General features: G+C 38.9%; 2 protein-coding genes across 2 annotated transcripts in view; one reads left to right on the forward strand and one right to left on the reverse strand.

The window, feature by feature from the left end:
• LOC131501626 (phospholipid-transporting ATPase ABCA3-like) overlaps nucleotides 1-19292 on the reverse strand; it is a 102828-nt gene that overhangs the window by 69637 nt on the left and 13899 nt on the right. The gene's annotated exons all lie outside the window — the stretch shown is intronic.
• LOC131500923 (non-histone chromosomal protein HMG-14-like) lies at nucleotides 3810-4240 on the forward strand. The gene has a single exon (XM_058710520.1). The coding sequence runs from the start codon at nucleotides 3810-3812 to the stop codon at nucleotides 4113-4115; it is 306 nt and encodes a 101-aa protein (XP_058566503.1). The 3' UTR covers nucleotides 4116-4240.

The raw sequence follows: 19292 nt of genomic DNA on the forward strand, positions 1-19292 counted from the left end.
AGGAACCCTCTTGCACTGTTGGTGGGAATGCAAATTTGTGTAGCCACTGTGGAAAGCAGTATGGAGTTTCCTCAAAAAAATAAAAACAGAATTACCATCTGATATGATCTAGTAATTCCACTACTGGATATTTACCCCCCAAAAGTGAAAACACTAACTGGAAAAGATATATGCATTCCTAAGTTTATTGCAGCATTACTTTTATTACTTGTAATAGCCAAAATATGTTAGCAACCTACATGTCTATCAATAGATGAATGGATAAGGAAGATGTGGCATTACTCAGCCATAATAAACAATGAGGTCTTGCCATTTGTAGGGATGTGTATTCTAAATATAAAGAGATTGACTACATACTAAAATGGCAAATTATCAACGGAAAAAGGGATTCATAACATAATATTCAAAATATTCACGATACAACCCCAAACTACTCAGTAAACCAAGATTAGGAAAATGTAAGCTCGAAAAAAAAAAAGAAAAGAAAAGAAAAAAAGAAAATCCCCAGATGCCAAATCAAGATGACATAGATAATAGAATTATCTAATAATAAAGACTTTAAAGCAGCTATTACTTTAAAAAATGCTCTAATAACAATCGATCATCAACACTGACCACCTAATAATCAATACTCATAGACGGAGATTTTTAACATACTTCCCTCCATAACTGATACAAATGACATAAAAACACATGTTAAAGATATGAACAACATAGAGCACCTGATGGGCTCAGTCACTACAGCATGTGATTTTTGATCTCCAGTTGTGAGTTCAAGTCCCACAATGGGTGTAGAGATTATTTAAAAGAATAATAATAATAAACTTTTTAAAAAAGATATGAACAACATTACTAACAAAGTTGTTGTAACGTGCCCAGAAAATTGCACCCATTGAACACACAGTACACATTGTTTTTCAATGCAAATGTGAATGGAAAACATTTGTTAAAATTGACCGTAGTTGGGCGCCTGGGTGGCTCAGTTGGTTGGGCGTCCAACTTCAGCTCAGGTCATGATCTCATGGCTTGTAGGTTCGAGCCCCACATCAGGCTCTGTGCTGACACTCAGAGCCTGGAGGCTGCTTCAGATTCTGTGTCTCCCTCTCTCTCTGCCCCTCCCCCACTCATGCTCTGTCTCTCTCTGTCTCTCAAAAATAAAATAAAACATTAAAAAAATAAAATAAAATAAAATTGACTGTAGTCAAGCCCACAAAGCTAGTGTCATCAAAATTTCAATATCGGACAAAGGGCTAGTATCCAAAATCTATAAAGAGCTCATCAAACTCCACACCCAAAAAACAAATAACCCAGTGAAGAAATGGGCAGAAAACATGAATAGACACTTCTCTAAAGAAGACATCCGGATGGCCAACAGGCACATGAAAAGATGTTCAACGTCGCTCCTTATCAGGGAAATACAAATCAAAACCACACTCAGATATTACCTCACGCCAGTCAGAGTGGCCAAAATGAAGAAATCAGGAGACTATAGATGCTGGAGAGGATGTGGAGAAACGGGAACCCTCTTGCACTCTTGGTGGGAATGCAAATTGGTGCAGCCGCTCTGGAAAGCAGTGTGGAGGTTCCTCAGAAAATTAAAAATAGACCTACCCTATGACCCAGCAATAGCACTGCTAGGAATTTATCCAAGGGATACAGGAGTACTGATGCATAGGGGCACTTGTACCCCAATGTTTACAGCAGCACTCTCAACAATAGCCAAATTATGGAAAGAGTCTAAATGTCCATCAACTGATGAATGGATAAAGAAATTGTGGTTTATATACACAATGGAATACTACGTGGCAATGAGAAAGAATGAAATATGGCCTTTTGTAGCAACGTGGATGGAACTGGAGAGTGTGATGCTAAGTGAAATAAGCCATACAGAGAAAGACAGATACCATATGGTTTCACTCTTATGTGGATCCTGAGAAACGTAACAGAAATCCATGGGGGAGGGGAAGGAAAAGAAAAAAGAGGTTAGAGTGGGAGAGAGCCAAAGCATAAGAGACTGTTAAAAACTGAGAACAAACTGAGGGTTGATGGGGGATGGGAGGGAGGGCAGGGTGGGTGATGAGTATTGAGGAGGGCACCTTTTGGGATGAGCACTGGGTGTTGTATGGAAACCAATTTGACAGTAAATTTCATATATTAAAAAAATAAAAATAAAATAAAAAAATAAAAAAAACCTTTAAAATTGAGGGGGAAATGACCAAAAGTTATAAATAAAATGAGCAAAACAACAGATAATTCACAATATAGATATAAAAATGAACTAAAAAAATTTTTTTTTCAAAAGACTGAACTCATTGGTTAGATTTATTCCTGGGTATTTTATGGTTTTGGGTGGAATTATAAATGGGATCGATTTTTTAATTTTTCTTTCTGCTGCTTTATTATTGTTGTATAGAAATCAACAGATTTCTGCACATTGATTTTATATCCTGAGACTTTGCTGAATTCATGTATCAGTTCTAGTAATTTTTTGGTGGAGTCTTTAGGGTTTTCCACATAGAATACCTAGCCAAAAAGATAAAAGATCTATACTCTGAAAACTATAGCACACTTATGAAAGAAATTAAAGAAGACAAAAGAAATGGAAAAACATCCCATACTCATGAATTGGGAGAGCAAATATTGTTAAAATGTCAATATTATCCAAAGGAATCCACACATTCAATCGATCCCTATCAAAATAACATCAAATTTTTCACAGAGCTGGAACAAACAATTCTAAAATTTGTATGGAACCAGAAAAGACACCAAATAGCTATAGTGATGTTGAAAAAGAAAAGCAAAGCTGGAGGCATCACAATTCTGGACTAGACTTCAAGCTGTATTAGAAAGGTGTAATCATCAAGACAGTATGGTACTGGAACAAAAACAGATCAATAGGACAGAATGGGGGATCCAGAAGAGAACTCACAACTATATGGTCAACTCATCTTCAACAAAGCAAGAAAGAAAAATGGAAAAAAAACAACAAATGGTGTTAGGAAATCTGGATGGAGACATGCAGAAGAATGAAACTGGACCACTTTCTTATACCACACACAAAAATAAATTCAAAATGTGTGAAAGACCTAAATGTCAGACAGGAAACCATCAAAATCCTAGAGGAGAAAATAGGCAGCAACCTCTTTGACCTCCGCTGCAGCAACTTCTTACTAGACATGTCACTGGAGGCAAAAAAACCAAAAGCAAACATGAACTATTGGGAGCTCATCAAGACAAAAAGCTTCTGCACAGCAAAGGAAACAATCAGCAAAACTAAAAGGCAACCAAGGGAACGGGAGAAGATATGTGCAAATGATATATCAGATAAAGAGTTAGTATACAAAATATATAATGAACTTATCAAGCTCAACACCTAAAAAATAATTGAGTTAAGAAATGGGCAGAAGACATGAAGAGACACTTCTCCAAAGACATCCAGATGGCTAACAGACACATGAAAAAATGCTCAATCTCACTCAACATCAGAGAAATGCAAATCAAAACTACAATGAGATACCACCTCACACCTGTCAGAATGGCTAAAATTAACAACAGAGGAAACAACAGATGTTGGACAGGATGTGGAGAAAGGGGAATCCTCTTACACTGTTGGTAGGAATGCAGACGGGTACAGCTACACTGCAAAACAGTGTGGACATTTCTCAGAAAGTTAAAGATAGAACTACCCAGTGCGTCACAGCAGCTCCAGCAGTGGGAGGAGCAGATGTGGACAGGCAGCCCAGCTTCGGGAAGGCTCTCAGAGTCCAGCAGCCTGCAGGCACCCAGCATGCACTCGCCCCACCCCCATGATGCCCAAAAGGAAGGTCAGCTCTACCAAGGGGGTGGAGAAGAAGGAGCCCAATGGAAGGGCAGCGAGGTTGTCAGCTAAATCTGCTCCTGCAAAATTGGAAATGAAATCCAAAAAGGTGACAGGAAAGGATAAATCTGCAGACAAGAAAGTGCAAACAAAGGGGGAAGGCAAAGCAAAGAGAAAACAGGCTGAAGTGGCTAACCAAGAGACAAAAGAAGCCTTACCCGCAGAAAACGGAGAAACTAAAAATGAGGAGAGCCCAGCCTCTGATGAAGCAGGAGAGAAGGAAGCCAAATCTGATTAATATCATATCCCATGTCTTATCAGTGTTCCCTGTCTCCCTCCTTGTACAATCCAGAGGAATATTGTTATCATCTATTTTGTAAATGCAAGTTTTTTAGTAGCTCTAGAAACATTTTAAGAAGGAGGGAACCCCACCTCACCTCATTTTTTAAAGTGTAAATGCTTTTTTTAAAGAAGTGAAATCATTTGCTAGTTATTTTTTTGTACAACCAGGAAATAGTGGGATATTGAATATGAGAGGGTTTGACTGTCTTGGGTGTCAGCTTAACATTTCATAGATGGGGTAGTTTTTACATCCTATAATATCAAGCATACTAAATGGCAATTTGGAGTCAGTCGTGCATTTAATATGTCTTGAACATTTTAAATTACTTCTATTCCCATGTTGTTTTTGATAGAATTGTTTCCTAAAGAAAACCACCCCTTGATCTTGGCTCTCCCCATCAGAATCTGATGCATTCTGTAGCATCTTTGTCATGGTAGTCCAGTTTCCTAGTAACTTTGTTAACGTGCTGTAAAAGATTGAAAATTTGAGTATGTAGTGTATATGATACTAAATTGTGAATTAATGGGACTTAACGCTCAAATGGCATATCAACATTTGAAGATATTGATACTTGATATACTGTTAAGGAAAATTTGCCTCCAAATTTTAAGCTGGAAGGTCACTGGAATAACTTTTAGAAAAGAATCACAACTGGGGCAGCTGGGTAGCTCAGTCAGTTAAGTGTCCAACTTCAGCTCAGGTCATGATTTCATGGTTCGTGGGTTCAAGCCCCACATTGGGCTCTGCACTGATAGCTCAGAGCCTGGGGTCTGCTTCAGATTCCGTGTCTCCCTCTTTCTCTGCCCCTCCCTCACTCACACTCTGTCTCTTTCTCTCTCTCTCAAAAATAAACAAACATCAAAAAAATTTTTTTAAAAATGAAAAGAATCACAACTACATGATTTTTTAGATTTTCAGTAATACATTAAGAGTTCTATACAAATTGAATTTGCCTATATTGATCCTCAGAACAACCAATAAAAACTCAATTATGAAAGAATTTCTTGAAGCACACATACACAAGATAGAACTACCCTATGACCTACCCTATGACCTACCCTATGAACTACCCTATGACCCTATGAACCCAAAAGGGTTCCCTTTCAAACCCTCTAGCCAAAATGAAGAATGGTACAAAATGAACCATTTGGGGTGGAGGGAAAAGGGTTTAATGTGAAGTAAGATTAAGGAGAAATGGTAATTAGGGAAACCAATGAGAGGATTTCTGAAATAGCTGGATGGTGAAAAATCACTAAGAGTTTGCACTGGAAAATGACATTTCTACACATGGTGAGAAAGAAACAGGATTTAGAAAACAGATAACTAATATCGACAGCTACATAATATTTCCTACTCACTAACAACCAGTATCTCTTTAATCATTGCCACAACCCAATGTGGTAGGAATATTTTTACCACCATTTTACAGGCGAGGCACAGAGAAGTTAAGAAACTTACCTAATAGTTATAGAGGCAGGAAATGGCAACATTCTTAAAACTAAACATACTGTACTATACTATACTATACTATACTGATAAGATTGAAGTTTCAAGCCTGGGTGATTTGGGGGAGGATAATTTCATTAGCATACCTAGACAACCCAGGAGGAGAGACAATCCCTTGCCCCTTAAAAGAATGATGTTTCTCTCTATACCATCCTGTCTTCATTAAACCCAAGCATCATTGTCGCTTCAGGAAACACATCATATTTCCTCACCCCAATACAACTTGATAAGTAGCAACATCAAAATACCTTAAGAACAGCCTGATACATGGGAAAGAAAGTCGTTTAAAGAAGTGTGTACAAACTTCCAGAATATGAAGTTAATTATGTACATATCCCATTTCCATTGATTTCTACCACCCAAACATTTATTAAACTCTTCCTTCTCTGTTCCTTTATACTAAACCACTTTGACTCAGGCCCTCCTTGCTTTTCTCCTGGTCTGTTACAATTACCTCACAACTGGTTCCACACCTTCAGTCTTGATGTCATAGTCAAACTTTGTGTCAGCAAACTATAGCCTATTGGCCAAATCCAGCCCACAGACTACTTTTGTATGTCCTGTGAGCTAAGAATGGCTTTTACATTTCTAGGTGGTAGAAAGAAAGAAAGAAAGAAAGAAAGAAAGAAAGAAAGCAAGCGACAGAGATACATGTGGCCCACAAGCCTAAAACATTCACTATTTTTGTGCTTTCCACAAAATGCTTGCCAACTCTTAATCTAAGCTGTCCTCCACATTCCTTTCCAGAGTCCTTCTTCTGACAATGCACTGATAGGAACATGGTTAGGATACAGATAGTCTCAAAGCCAATCCTCCCATGCTGTCTCCCCAGTGAACTCCAGTTGTCCTCCATTGCTCAGACCAAGCATCACACCCTCAGTACTTTAAGAACAACTTTGCCCACACCACTAGGTACTTATCATATTAGAAAAGTAGCTCAGTTTACTAGTATTTCCTCAACTAAACCTTTAGGAATTCCATCCTCCCTTTTTAACTGCCATTTGTCGAGTGTTTCCTACAGGTCAGAGATAGACCTAGATAGATACTTCTTAAAATAACATGTCACTTAATCTCCCTGATAGCCTAGAAATTTGGTATTATCTTCAATTTACATCTGAAGAAATAGGCTATGATCACAGGATTAATACTTGGCAGAGTCAAGATTTAAATCCAAGATTTATGAAACTCCCTGATAAAGTGTAGGTAACTAATAAATAAGTGAACCAATCAGTGGATAGATTGGTGAATCAACAGTTTTCTCTGACTTTAGAGCCACTGTTCTTAACCAATGGTCTTAATTTGACTTAATACTGAAAAGCATCTCAAATCTTGGAATTGAGGTGCATCTTCAATTAGTCTAATTCAAGAGCTCCTATGATTATTTCCTTGTTGCCCATTTTACTCCAAAGAAGACTCAGGACATTTAATATATGACCTCCCTCCATAACATTCTTGTCAAATAGTCATTTAGTCAATAAAGCTACAGGCCAAATCAAGAATTTAGATGAAAGCAGAACATCAGAAAATTGATAAATGACATAGTGTATACTCCACCCAGTCTATATTTGTATACTGCTATCACAATGTAACTATTCACCATTGAATATATATTCAGTATATAATTGAATGTATCATATATTCAATATAATATATTCACATCTATTCACCATTCATACATGAATATGCAATATTCACATTTTGCAATATGTCAAATGTACAGAACACAAATGTATTCCACAGGCCCAAAATGCTACAAAGAAAGTGACATTACCTTTAATCTGTTTTCCTTTTCCATAACAATGGTCCAGAGGAGGGTAAGTTCAGTTAGAGAAAATATAAGTAAAATTATCAAAGGGAAGACAGTTATAAAAAACCACAAAAAACTATCATAAAAATAAGCAGGGGATGGAAACCTCTTAACAAAAATGAGGAAATCATTGAACAAAACATATGCAGATCTGCTGTTATGGTACATCATGATGGCAATATCCAGGGCATGCTGCAGAGCCAGGAACCCTTCCATGATGTACCCTATATGAGAAAGCAAAGATGGTCAAGTTCAGCATACCAAGAAACAGCCAGGCAAACAAACAAGGCAATTTGGGTAATCCAAAGCTTTTAACTCAAAGAACAAAACAACTTCCTAAAACCTGTAGCGACTTGGGACACAAACAGATAATAAATAACATGGAATTGTATCACCATCTTCCCAAAACTAAAATACTGCATGAAAATGGTACAGTTGCTTTATGTGATTTTATCAGCCAAAATAAATGAGAATTTGATACCAGACATAATTCAATACCAGATATCCCAGACATGCAAATAGAAGTAAAAGCTCAAAATAAGAAGTGATACAATCCCATCTACAATAGCATCATAAAGAATAAAATACAGAGGAATAAACTTAACTGAGGAGGTGAAAGACTTATAGACTGAAAGCTAAAAAACAATGCTGAAAGAAATTAAAGATGACACAAGTAAATGTAAAGACATTCCTTGTTCCTGGATTGGAAAACTTACTGTTGTTAAAATAGCCATACTACCTAGAATGACCTACAGATTCAATGCAATCTCTATCAAAATCCCAGTGCACTTGTGATGAGCACTAGGTGTGTTTAAAAGTGTTGAATCACCAAACTGTACACGCAAAACTAATATTATACTGTATGTTAACTAACTGGAATTTAAATAAAACTTTTTTAAAAACCCCAGTGGCATCTTTTGCAGAAACAGAAAAACGATCTTAAAATCCATATGAAATTGCAAAGAACCTCAAATAGTCTAAATGATCTTCAGCAAAGAGAACACTTGCTCTTGTGAGCTGGAGGCCTCACAATTCCTGGTTTCAAAATATACTGCAAAGTTACGGTAATCAAAATAGTATGGTACAGTAGCAGCATAAAGACACCATAGAGGGGCACCTGGTGGCTCAGTCAGTTAAGCATCCAACTCTTGCTTTTGATTCAGGTTTGTGGGATCAAGCTCTGTATCGGCCACTGTCATTGCAGATCCTGCTTTGGATTCTTCCCCTCAAATAAATAAATAAACATAAAAAAAAAAAAAGACAGACATAGAGACCAACATAACAGACAGGACAAAGTAAAATTCTCACATATCTGGTCAAATGACCTTCAACAAGGGCACTAGGAGAGAGGACACACTCTTCAAAACAAATGGTGCTGGATAAACTGGATATCCACATGCAAAATAATGAGGCTGGATCCTTATCTTATACTATATACAAAAGTTAAATCAAAATAGATTAAAGACCTAAACATAATACCTGAAGCTATAAAACTCTAGAAGAAAACATAGGGCAAAATCGTTGTGACATTAGATTTGACAGTGATTTACTGGATATGATACCAAAAGCATAGGTGACAAAAGCAGAAGACAGACAAATGAGATGACTTCAAACAGAAAAGCTTGTGCACAGTGAAGGAAACAATCAACAATGAAAAAGCAATCTATGGAACGGGAGGAAATATTCACAAACCATATAACTGATAAAGGGTTAATATCCAGAAAATATAAAGAACTTCTCTAACTCAACAACAAAAATAAGCCTATTAAAAAAATGGGCAAAGGACTTGAATAGACATTTCTCCAAAGAAAACACAGATGGTCAAAACACACCAGAAAAAGCATTCAATTTCACTAATCATCAGGGAAACGCATATCCAAAGCAAAATGAGATACCACTGCACAACTGTTAGGATGGCCACTACCAAAAAAAACCCAGAAAAGAACAAGTGTTAGTGAGGATGTAAAGAAATTGGAATCCTTGTGCACTGTTGGTAGGGATATAAAATGGTGCACAGTACAGAGGTTTCTCAAAATACTAAAATAACAATCATATGATCCAGCAATCCCACTTCTTAGCATATATCCAAAAGAATTGAAAAAAGATTTCAAAGAGATCATTTACATACTCATATTTACTGCAGCATTATTCATAATAGCCAAGAGGTGAAAGAAACCCTCCACCAATGAATGGATAAACAAAATGTAGTATACTATTCAGCCTTTAAAAAAGAGCAATTCTGTCATATGCTACAACATAGAGGCATCCTGATGACACTAGGCACAAAAAGACAACTAATGCGTGATTCCATTTACATTAGGAATCTAATGTAGATACAAAGAAATAGAAAGTAGAATCTTGGTTTGCAAGGGACGGAAGGAGAGGAAAATTAGGAATTGTTTAATGGGTAGCATTTCAGGTTTGCAACATTAAAAGTTTTAGAAATGTGTTGCACAATGTGCCTATAATAAACAATGCTGTATTATGTACTTAAAAAGTTAAGAAAGTGAGAGCACCTGGGTGGCTCAGTTGGTTAAGCATCTGATTCCTGAAGCCCAGGTGCCATTTCCTGGTTCATGAGTTTGAGCCCTGCGTTTGGGCTCTGCAATGACAGAGCGAAGCCTGCTTCAGACTCTCTCTCTCCCTCTCTCTCTGCCCCTCCCCCATGCTCAATCTCGCTCTCTCTCTCTCTCTCAAAATAAATATTTAAAAAAAATATATCACTTTTAAATTTCACTGAACTAATTCTGATCTAATTTCACTAATTCTGACCACCTATCCTCAGCTGATTTAATCGGCTAAAGTCCTAATAATTAATATCACAGAATCTTAGTGTAAGGGACCTAAAAGATCACCTAGTCCAAACATTCGTTTTCAGAAGAAGAAACTTGACAAAGAAGAAACCCTGAGTATTTAGGATCATAAAGCTACTGATTAACACAGTCTGAACAAAAAACACCAAGTCACCTAACTCCCAGTCACCACACTCTAATGAAAGAGTATCCCTTCATATCATTTTTTTTTTTTTTTGGCTCCCAGGTTTCATTTTTTTTTCAATATATGAAGTTTATTGTCAAATTGGTTTCCATACAACACCCAGTGCTCATCCCAAAAGGTGCCCTCCTCAATACCCATCACCCACCCTCCCCTCCCTCCCACCCCCCATCAACCCTCAGTTTGTTCTCACTTTTTTTTTTTTTTCCAACGTTTTTTATTTATTTTTTTTTTGGGACAGAGAGAGACAGAGCATGAACGGGGGAGGGGCAGAGAGAGAGGGAGACACAGAATCGGAAACAGGCTCCAGGCTCCGAGCCATCAGCCCAGAGCCTGACGCGGGGCTCGAACTCACGGACCGCGAGATCGTGACCTCGCTGAAGTCGGACGCTTAACCGACTGCGCCACCCAGGCGCCCCTGTTCTCACTTTTTAAGAGTCTCTTACGCTTTGGCTCTCTCCCACTCTTACCTCTTTTTTTTTTTCTTCCTTCCCCTCCCCCATGGGTTTCTGTTAACTTTCTCAGGATCCACATAAGAGTGAAACCATATGGTATCTGTCTTTCTCTGTATGGCTTATTTCACTTAGCATCACACCCTCCAGTTCCATCCATGTTGCTACAAAGGGCCATATTTCATTCTTTCTCATTGCCACGTAGTACTCCATTGTGTATATAAACCTCAATTTCTTTATCCATTCATTACTTGATGGACATTTAGGCTCTTTCCATAATTTGGCTATTGTTGAGAGTGCTGCTATAAACATTGGGGTACAAGTGCCCCTATGCATCAGTGTCCCTTGTGTAAATTCCTAGCAGTGCTACTGCTGGGTCATAGGGTAGGTCTATTTTTAATTTTTTGAGGAACCTCCACACTGTTTTCCAGAGCGGCTGCATCAGTTTGCATTCCCACCAACAGTGCAAGAGGATTCCTGTTTCTCCACATCCTCGCCAGCATCTATAGTCTCCTGATTTGTTCATTTTAGCCACTCTGACTGGCGTGAGGTGATATCTGAGTGTGGTTTTGATTGTATTTCCCTGATAAGGAGCGACGTTGAACATCTTTTCATGTACCTGTTGGCCATCCGGATGTCTTCTTTAGAGAAGTGTCTATTCATGTTTTCTGCCCATTTCTTCACTGGGTTATTTGTTTTTCGGGTATGGAGTTTGGTGAGCTCTTTATAGATTTTGGATACTAGCCCTTTGTCTGATATGTCATTTGCAAATATCTTTTCCCATTCCGTTGGTTGCCTTTTAGTTTTGTTGGTTGTTTCCTTTGCTGTGCAGAAGCTTTTTATCTTCATAAGGTCCCAGTAGTTCATTTTTGCTTTTAATTCCCTTGCCTTTGGGGATGTGTCAAGTAAGAAATTGCTACGGCTGAGGTCAGAGAGGTCTTTTCCTGCTTTCTCCTCTAGGGCTTTGATGGTTTCCTGTCTCGCATTCAGGTCCTTTATCCATTTTGAGTGTATTTTTGTGAATGATGTGAGAAAGTGGTCTAGTTTCAATCTTCTTCATGTTGCTGTCCAGTTCCCAGTTCTCTCAGCACCATTTGTTAAAGAGACTGTCTTTCTTCCATTGGATATTCTTTCCTGCTCTGTCAAAGATGAGTTGGCCATATGTTTGTGGGTCTAGTTCTGGGGTTTCTATTCTATTCCATTGGTCTATGTGTCTGTTTTTGTGCCCATACCATGCTGTCATGATGATTACAGCTTTGTAGTAGAGGCTAAAGTCTGGGATTGTGATGTCTCCTGCTTTGGTCTTCTTCAAAATTACTTTGGCTATTCGGGGCCTTTTGTGGTTCCATATGAATTTTAGGATTGCTTGTTCTAGTTTTGAGAAGAATGCTGGTGCAATTTTGATTGGGACTGCATTGAATGTGTAGATAGCTTTGGGTAGTATTGACATTTTGACAATATTTATTCTTCCAATCCATGAGCATGGAATGTTTTTCCATTTCTTTATATCTTCTTCAATTTCCTTCATAAGCTTTCTATAGTTTTCAGCATACAGATCTTTTACATCTTTGGTTAGATTTATTCCTAGGTATTTTATGCTGCTTGGTGCAATTGTGAATGGGATCAGTTTCTTTATTTCTCTTTCTGTTGCTTCATTATTAGTGTATAAGAATGCAACTGATTTCTGTACATTGATTTTGTATTCTGCAACTTTGCTGAATTCATGTCTCAGTTCTAGCAGACTTTTGGTGGAATCTATCGGATTTTCCATGTATAATATCGTGTTACCTACAAAAAGTGAAAGCTTGACTTCATCTTTGCCAATTTGGATGCCTTTGATTTCCTTTTGTTGTCTGATTGCTGATGCTAGAACTTCCAACACTATGTTAAACAACAGCGGTGAGAGTGGACATCCCTGTCGTGTTCCTGATCTCAGGGAAAAAGCTCTCAGTTTTTCCCCATTGAGGATGATATTAGCTGTAGGCTTTTCATAAATGGTTTTTATGATCTTTAAGTATGTTCCTTCTATCCCGACTTTCTCGAGGGTTTTTATTAAGAAAGGTTGCTAGGGGCGCCTGGGTGGCTCAGTCGGTTAAGCGTCCGACTTCGGCTCAGGTCATGATCTCGCGGTCTGTGAGTTCGAACCCCGCGTCGGGCTCTGGGCTGACAGCTCAGAGCCTGGAGCCTGTTTCAGATTCTGTGTCTCCCTCTCTCTCTGACCCTCTCCTGTTCATGCTCTATCTCTCCCTGTCTCAAAAATAAATAAACATTAAAAAACATTAAAAAAAAAAAGAAAGGTTGCTAAATTTTGTCAAATGCCTTTTCTGCATCGATTGGCAGGATCATATGGTTCTTATCTTTTCTTTTATTAATGTGATGTATCACGTTGATTGATTTGCAAATGTTGAACCTGTCCTGCAGCCCATAGTATATATACTATATACCATATACTATATACATATACATATACATATACATATACATATACATATACATATACATATTCTTAGCCATGTACTTTTGACTGCTGTTGAATAGCTTCCTAAAGATAACTTGTCAGAATTTTTAGTTAGTTCAAGGCCCTTACTGTCATTTTTCATTTTCATTTGTTTGCATATATTTTTAAATGTCTTCTCTAATTGCCTGGTTGACCCACTCATTCTTTAGTAGGGTGTTCTTTAACCTCCATGCTTTTGGAGGTTTTCCAGACTTTTTCCTGTGGTTGACTTGAAGTTTCATAGCATTGTGGTCTGAAAGTGTGCATAGTATGATGTCACGTCTTTTATACTTATGAAGGGCTGTTTTGTGACCCAGTATGTGATCTATCTTGGAGAAGGTTCCATATGCACTTGAGAAGAAAGTATATCCTGTTGCTTTGGGATGCAGAGTTCTAAACACATTCTAAATATATGTGTCAAGTCCGTCTGATCCAATGTATCATTCAGGGCCCTTGTTTCTTTATTGATCCTGTGTCTAGATGATCTGTCCCTTGCTCTAAGTGGAATATTAAAGTCCCCTGCAATTACCACATTTTTATCAATAATGTTGTTTGTGTTTGTGATGAATTGTTTTATATATTTGGGGGCTCCCGTATTCGGCACATAGACATTTATAATTGTTTGCTCTTCCTGATGGATAGACTCTGTAATTATTATATAATGCCCTTCTTCATCTCTTGTTACAGCCTTTAATGTAAAGTCTAGTTTGTCTGGTGTAAATATGTCTACTCCAGCTTTCTTTTGACTTCCAGTAGCATGATAGATAGTTCTCCATCCCCTCACTTTCAATATGAAGGTGTCCTCAGGTCTAAAATAAGTCTCTTGTAGACAGCAAATAGATGGGTCTTGTTTTTTTTTTATCCATTCTGATACCCTATGTCTTTTGGTTGGCACATTTAGTCCAATTATGTTCAGTGTTATTAAAGAAAGATATGGGTTTAGCGTCATTGTGATGTCTGTAGGTTTCATGCTTGTAGTGATGTCTCTGGTACTTTGTCTCACAAGATCCCCCTCAGGATCTCTTGTAGGGCTGGTTTAGTGGTGACGAATTCCTTCAGTTTTTGTTTGTTTGAGAAGACCTTTATCTCTCCTTCTATTCTAAATGACAGACTTGCTGGATAAAGGATTCTTGGCTGCATATTTTTTTTCTGTTCATCATGTTGAAGATCTCCTGCCATTCCTTTCTGGCCTGTCAAGTTTCAGTAGAAAGATCAGTCACGAGTCTTATAGGTCTCCCTTTATATGTTAGAGCACGTTTATCTCTAGCTGCTTTGAGAATGTTCTCTTTATCCTTGTATTTTGCCAGTTTCACTATGATATGTCGTGCAGAAGATTGATTCAAGTTACGTCTGAAGGGAGTTCTCTGTGCCTCTTGGATTTCAATGCCTTTTTCTTCCCCATATCAGGGAAGTTCTCAGCTATGATTTCTTCAAGTACACCTTCATCACCTTTCCCTCTCTCTTCCTCCTCTGGAATACCAATTATGCATACATTATTTCTCTTTAGTGCATCACTTAGTTCTCTAATTTTCCCTCATACTCCTGGATTTTTTTTTCTCTTTTTCTCAGCTTCCTCTTTTTCCATGATTTTATCTTCCAGTTCACCTATTCTCTCCTCTGCCTCTTCAATCCGAGCTGTGGTTGTCTCCATTTTATTTTGCAGCACATTAATAGCATTTTTTAGCTCCTCCTGGCTGTTCCTTAATCCCTTGATCTCTGTAGCAATAGATTCTCTGCTGTCCTTTATACTGTTTTCAAGCCCAGTGACTAATTTTATGACTATTAGTCTAAATTCACTTTCTGTTATATTGTTTAAATCCTTTTTGAACAGTTCGTTAGCTGTCATTATTTCCTGGACGTTTTTTTGAGGGGAATTCTTCCATTTCGTCATTTTGGATAGTCCCTGGAGTAGTGCAGCCCTGCAGGGCACTTCCCTGTGCTGTCTTGAATAACTGGAGTTGGTGGGCGGGGCTGCAGTCAGACCTGATGTCTGCCCCCAGCCCACCGCTGGGGCCACAGTCAGACTGGTGTGTACCTTGTCTTTCCCTCTCCTAGGGGTGAGATTCACTGTGGGGTGGCATGGCCTGTCTGGGCTACTTGCACACTGCCAGGCTTGTGGTTCTGGGGATCTGGCATATTAGCTGCGGTGGATCGGCAAGGTGCATGGGGGCGGGAGGGGCAGGCTCAGCTCGCTTATCCTTCGGAGGGGCCCTGCAGCACCCGGAGGGAGTCAGACCCGCTGGAGGGATATATCCGCAGAAGCACAGCATTGGGTGTTTGCGCGGTGCAAGCAAGTTCCCTGGCAGGAACTGGTTCCCTTTGGGATTTTGGCTGGGGGATGGGCGAGGGAGAAGGCGCTGGTGAGTGCCTTTGTTCCCCGCCAATCTGCGCTCTGTCATCCGTGGCTCAACAACTCTCCTTCCCATTGTCCTCCAGCCCTCCCATTCTCCAAGCAGAGCTGTTAGCTTATAACCTTCTAGATGTTAAGTCCTGCTTGCTGTCAGAACACACTCCGTCTGGCCCCTCCACTTTTGCCAGCCAGACTCAGGGGCTCTGCTTTGCTGGTGGGCCGCCCCTCCACCCTGGCTCCCTCCTGCCAGTCCGTGTAGCGTGCACCACCTCTCCACCCTTCCTACCGTCTTCCGTGGGCCTCTCATCTACACTTGGCTCTGGAGAGTCCATTCTGCCAGTCTTCTGGTTGTTTTCTGGGTTATTTAGGCAGGTGTAGGTGTAGCTAAGTGATCAGCAGGATGCAGTGAGCCCAGCGTCCTCCTACGCCGCCATCTTCCTTCTGGTACCTTGAGTCAAATCCTAACTCTCTCACAAGCTATATAATTTTCAGCAAAATAATTAGTCTATAGCTGCTTATCATCTGTAAAATCAGAAAAATCACAATATTTACCTTATAAGGTGTTCCCTGGGGTGATCTGCTAGTATGGAGAGGGTGGCTAAAAGGCTATGTACTTTTCAAAAATTGTGATAAAATACACATAACATAAAATTTGCCATTTTAACCATTTTTAAGCATTTCACGGCCTCATAGGTCTTTCAGAATCCAAAGTAGACTTCGAGATATGCTAAGGGGAGAGAAGGATGTGGCGTCCATTGCATCAGTACTACGAGGTGTCGCATCCTTTCAGTGAGTGAATCAGAAAGAGTAACCAGGGAATGCAGCAAGGAAGAGCATCACAAGTACTTCTGAACTTTCAGTGGCAAGCACTCATAGTAACACGGTTTCTGGCCAGGAGACCACAATGAAGGGTGCATACAACACCCAGTGCTCATCCCAACAAGTGCCCTCCTCAATGCCCATCATTGATATTCCCCACCCCCCAACCCTCAGTTTGTTCTCTGTATTTAAGAGTCTCTTATGGTTGGCTTCCCACTCTGTTACTTATTTTTCCTTCCCTTCCCCTACGGTCTTCTGTTAAGTTTTTCAAATTCCACATGTGAGTAAAAACATATGATATCTGTCTTTGACTAACTTATTCTACTTAGCATAATACCCTCTAGTTCCATCCATGTTGTTGCAAATGGCAAGATTTTATTCTTTTTCATTGCCAAGTAGTACTGCACTGTGTATACACACACACACACACACACACACACACACACCCCACATCTTCTTTATCCATTCATCAGTTCATGGACATTTGGGCTCTTTCCATAATTTAGCTATTGTTGATACAGCTGCTATAAACATTGGGATGCACATACCCCTTCAAATCAGCGTTTCATATTCTTAGGATAAATTCCTAGTGGTGCTATTGCGGGGTCGTAGAGTAGTTCTATTTTTAATTTTTTGACAAATCTCCATACTATTTTTCAGAGTAGCTGCACCAGTTTGCATTCCCACCAACAGTGCAAGACGGTTCCCCTTTCTCCACATCTTCACCAACATCTGTTGTTTCCTGAGTTGTTAATTTTAGCCACTCTGACCAGAGTGAGGTGGTATCTAAATGTGGTTTGATTTGTATTTCCCTGATGATGAGTGATACTGAACATCTTTTATGTGTCTGCCATCCGGATGTCTTCTTTGGAAAAGTGTCTATTCATGTCTTCTGCCCATTTCTTCACTGGGTTATTTTTCAGGTATTGAGTTCAGTAAGTTCTTTATAGATTTTTATCCATTTACCCAATATGTCACTTCCAAACATCTCCCATTCTGTCAGTTGCCTTTTAGTTTTGTTGATTGTTTCCTTTGCTGTGCAGAAACCTTTTACTTTCATGAGGTACCAATAGTTTGACCAATAGTTCAGAGACATGTCAAGTAAGAAGTTGGTGCAGCTGGATCAAAGAGGTTGTTGCCTGTTTTCTCCTTGAGGATTTTGATGGTTTCCTGTCTCACATTTAGGTCTTTAATCCATTTTGAATTTATTTTTGTGTATGGTGTAAGTAAGTGGTCCAGGTTCATTCTTCTGCATGTTGCTATCCTGTTCTCCCAGCACCATTTGCTAAAAAGACCGTCTTTTTTCCATTGGATACTCTTTTGTGCTTTGTTGCAGATTAGATGGCCATATATTTGTGAGTCTATTTCTGGGTTCTCTATTCTGTTCCACTGGTCTATGTGTCTATTTTTGTGCCATGCTATACTGTCTTGATGATTCCAACTTTGTAATACAGGCTAAAGTCTGAGATTCTGATGCCTCCAGCTTTGGTTTTCTTTTTCAACATTACTTTGGCTATTCGAGGTCTTTTGTGCTTCCATACAAATTTTAGGATCGTTTGTTCTAACTCTGTGAAGAATACTAGTGCTATGTTGATTGGGCTTGAACTGAATGCGTAGATTGCTTTGGGTAGTATTGACATTTTGACGATATTTATTCTTCTAATCCATGAGCATGGAATGATTTTCCATTTCTTTGTGTCCCCTTCAATTTCTTTCATAAGCTTTCCATAGTTTTCAGCGTACAGATCTTTTACCTCTTTGATTACATTTATTCCTAGGTATTTTATAGTTCTTGATGCAATTGTAAATGGGATCGATAACTTGATATTTCTGTTGCTTCATTATTGGTGCATAGAAATGCAACTGATTTCTGTACATTGATTTTATATCCTGTGGTTTTGTGAATTCATGGATCAGTTCTAGCAGTTTTTTGGTTGAGTCTTTTGGGTTTTCCAGGTAGAGCATCATGTCATCTGCAAAAAGTGAAAGTTTGACTTCTTCTTTGCCAATTTAGATACTTTTTATTTCTTTTTGTTGCCTGGTTGGTGAGGCTAGGACTTCCAACACTATGTTAAACAACAGTGGTGAGAATGGGCATCCCTGTTGTGTTCCTAATCTCAGGCGGAAAGCTCTCAGTTTTTCCCCATTGAGGATGATATTAGTTGTGGGCGTTTCATGTATGGCTTTTATGATGTTAAGTTATGTTTCTTCTATCCCAAATTTCTTGAGGGTTTTTATTAAGAGGGGATGCTGTATTTTGTCAAATGCTTTTACTGCATCTACTGACAGGATCATATGGTTCTTATCCTCTCTTCTATTAATGTGATGTATCATGTTGATTGATTCATGAATATTAAACCAGGCTTGCAGCCCAGGAATGAATCCCACTTGATCATGGTGAGTAATTATTTTAGTGTACTGTTGAATTCCATTAGCCAGTATCTTGTTGAGAATTTTTCATCCATATACATCAGGGATAATGGCCTGTAATTCTCCTCTTTAGGGAGGTCTTTGGTTTTAGAATCAAGGTAATGCTGGCTTCATAGTCTGCATCTGGCAGCTTTCCTTCTTTTTCTATTTTTTTTTTTTTTTGAACAGTCTGAGAAGACAAGGTATTAACTCTGCTTTAAGTGTCTGGTAGAATTCCCCCAGGAAGCCATCTGGCCCAGGACTTTTATTTGTTGAGAGATTTGTTATAACTGATTCA

The sequence above is a fragment of the Neofelis nebulosa genome, chromosome 18, assembly GCF_028018385.1.
Source record: "Neofelis nebulosa isolate mNeoNeb1 chromosome 18, mNeoNeb1.pri, whole genome shotgun sequence".
Classification (NCBI taxonomy): Eukaryota; Metazoa; Chordata; class Mammalia; order Carnivora; family Felidae; genus Neofelis; species Neofelis nebulosa.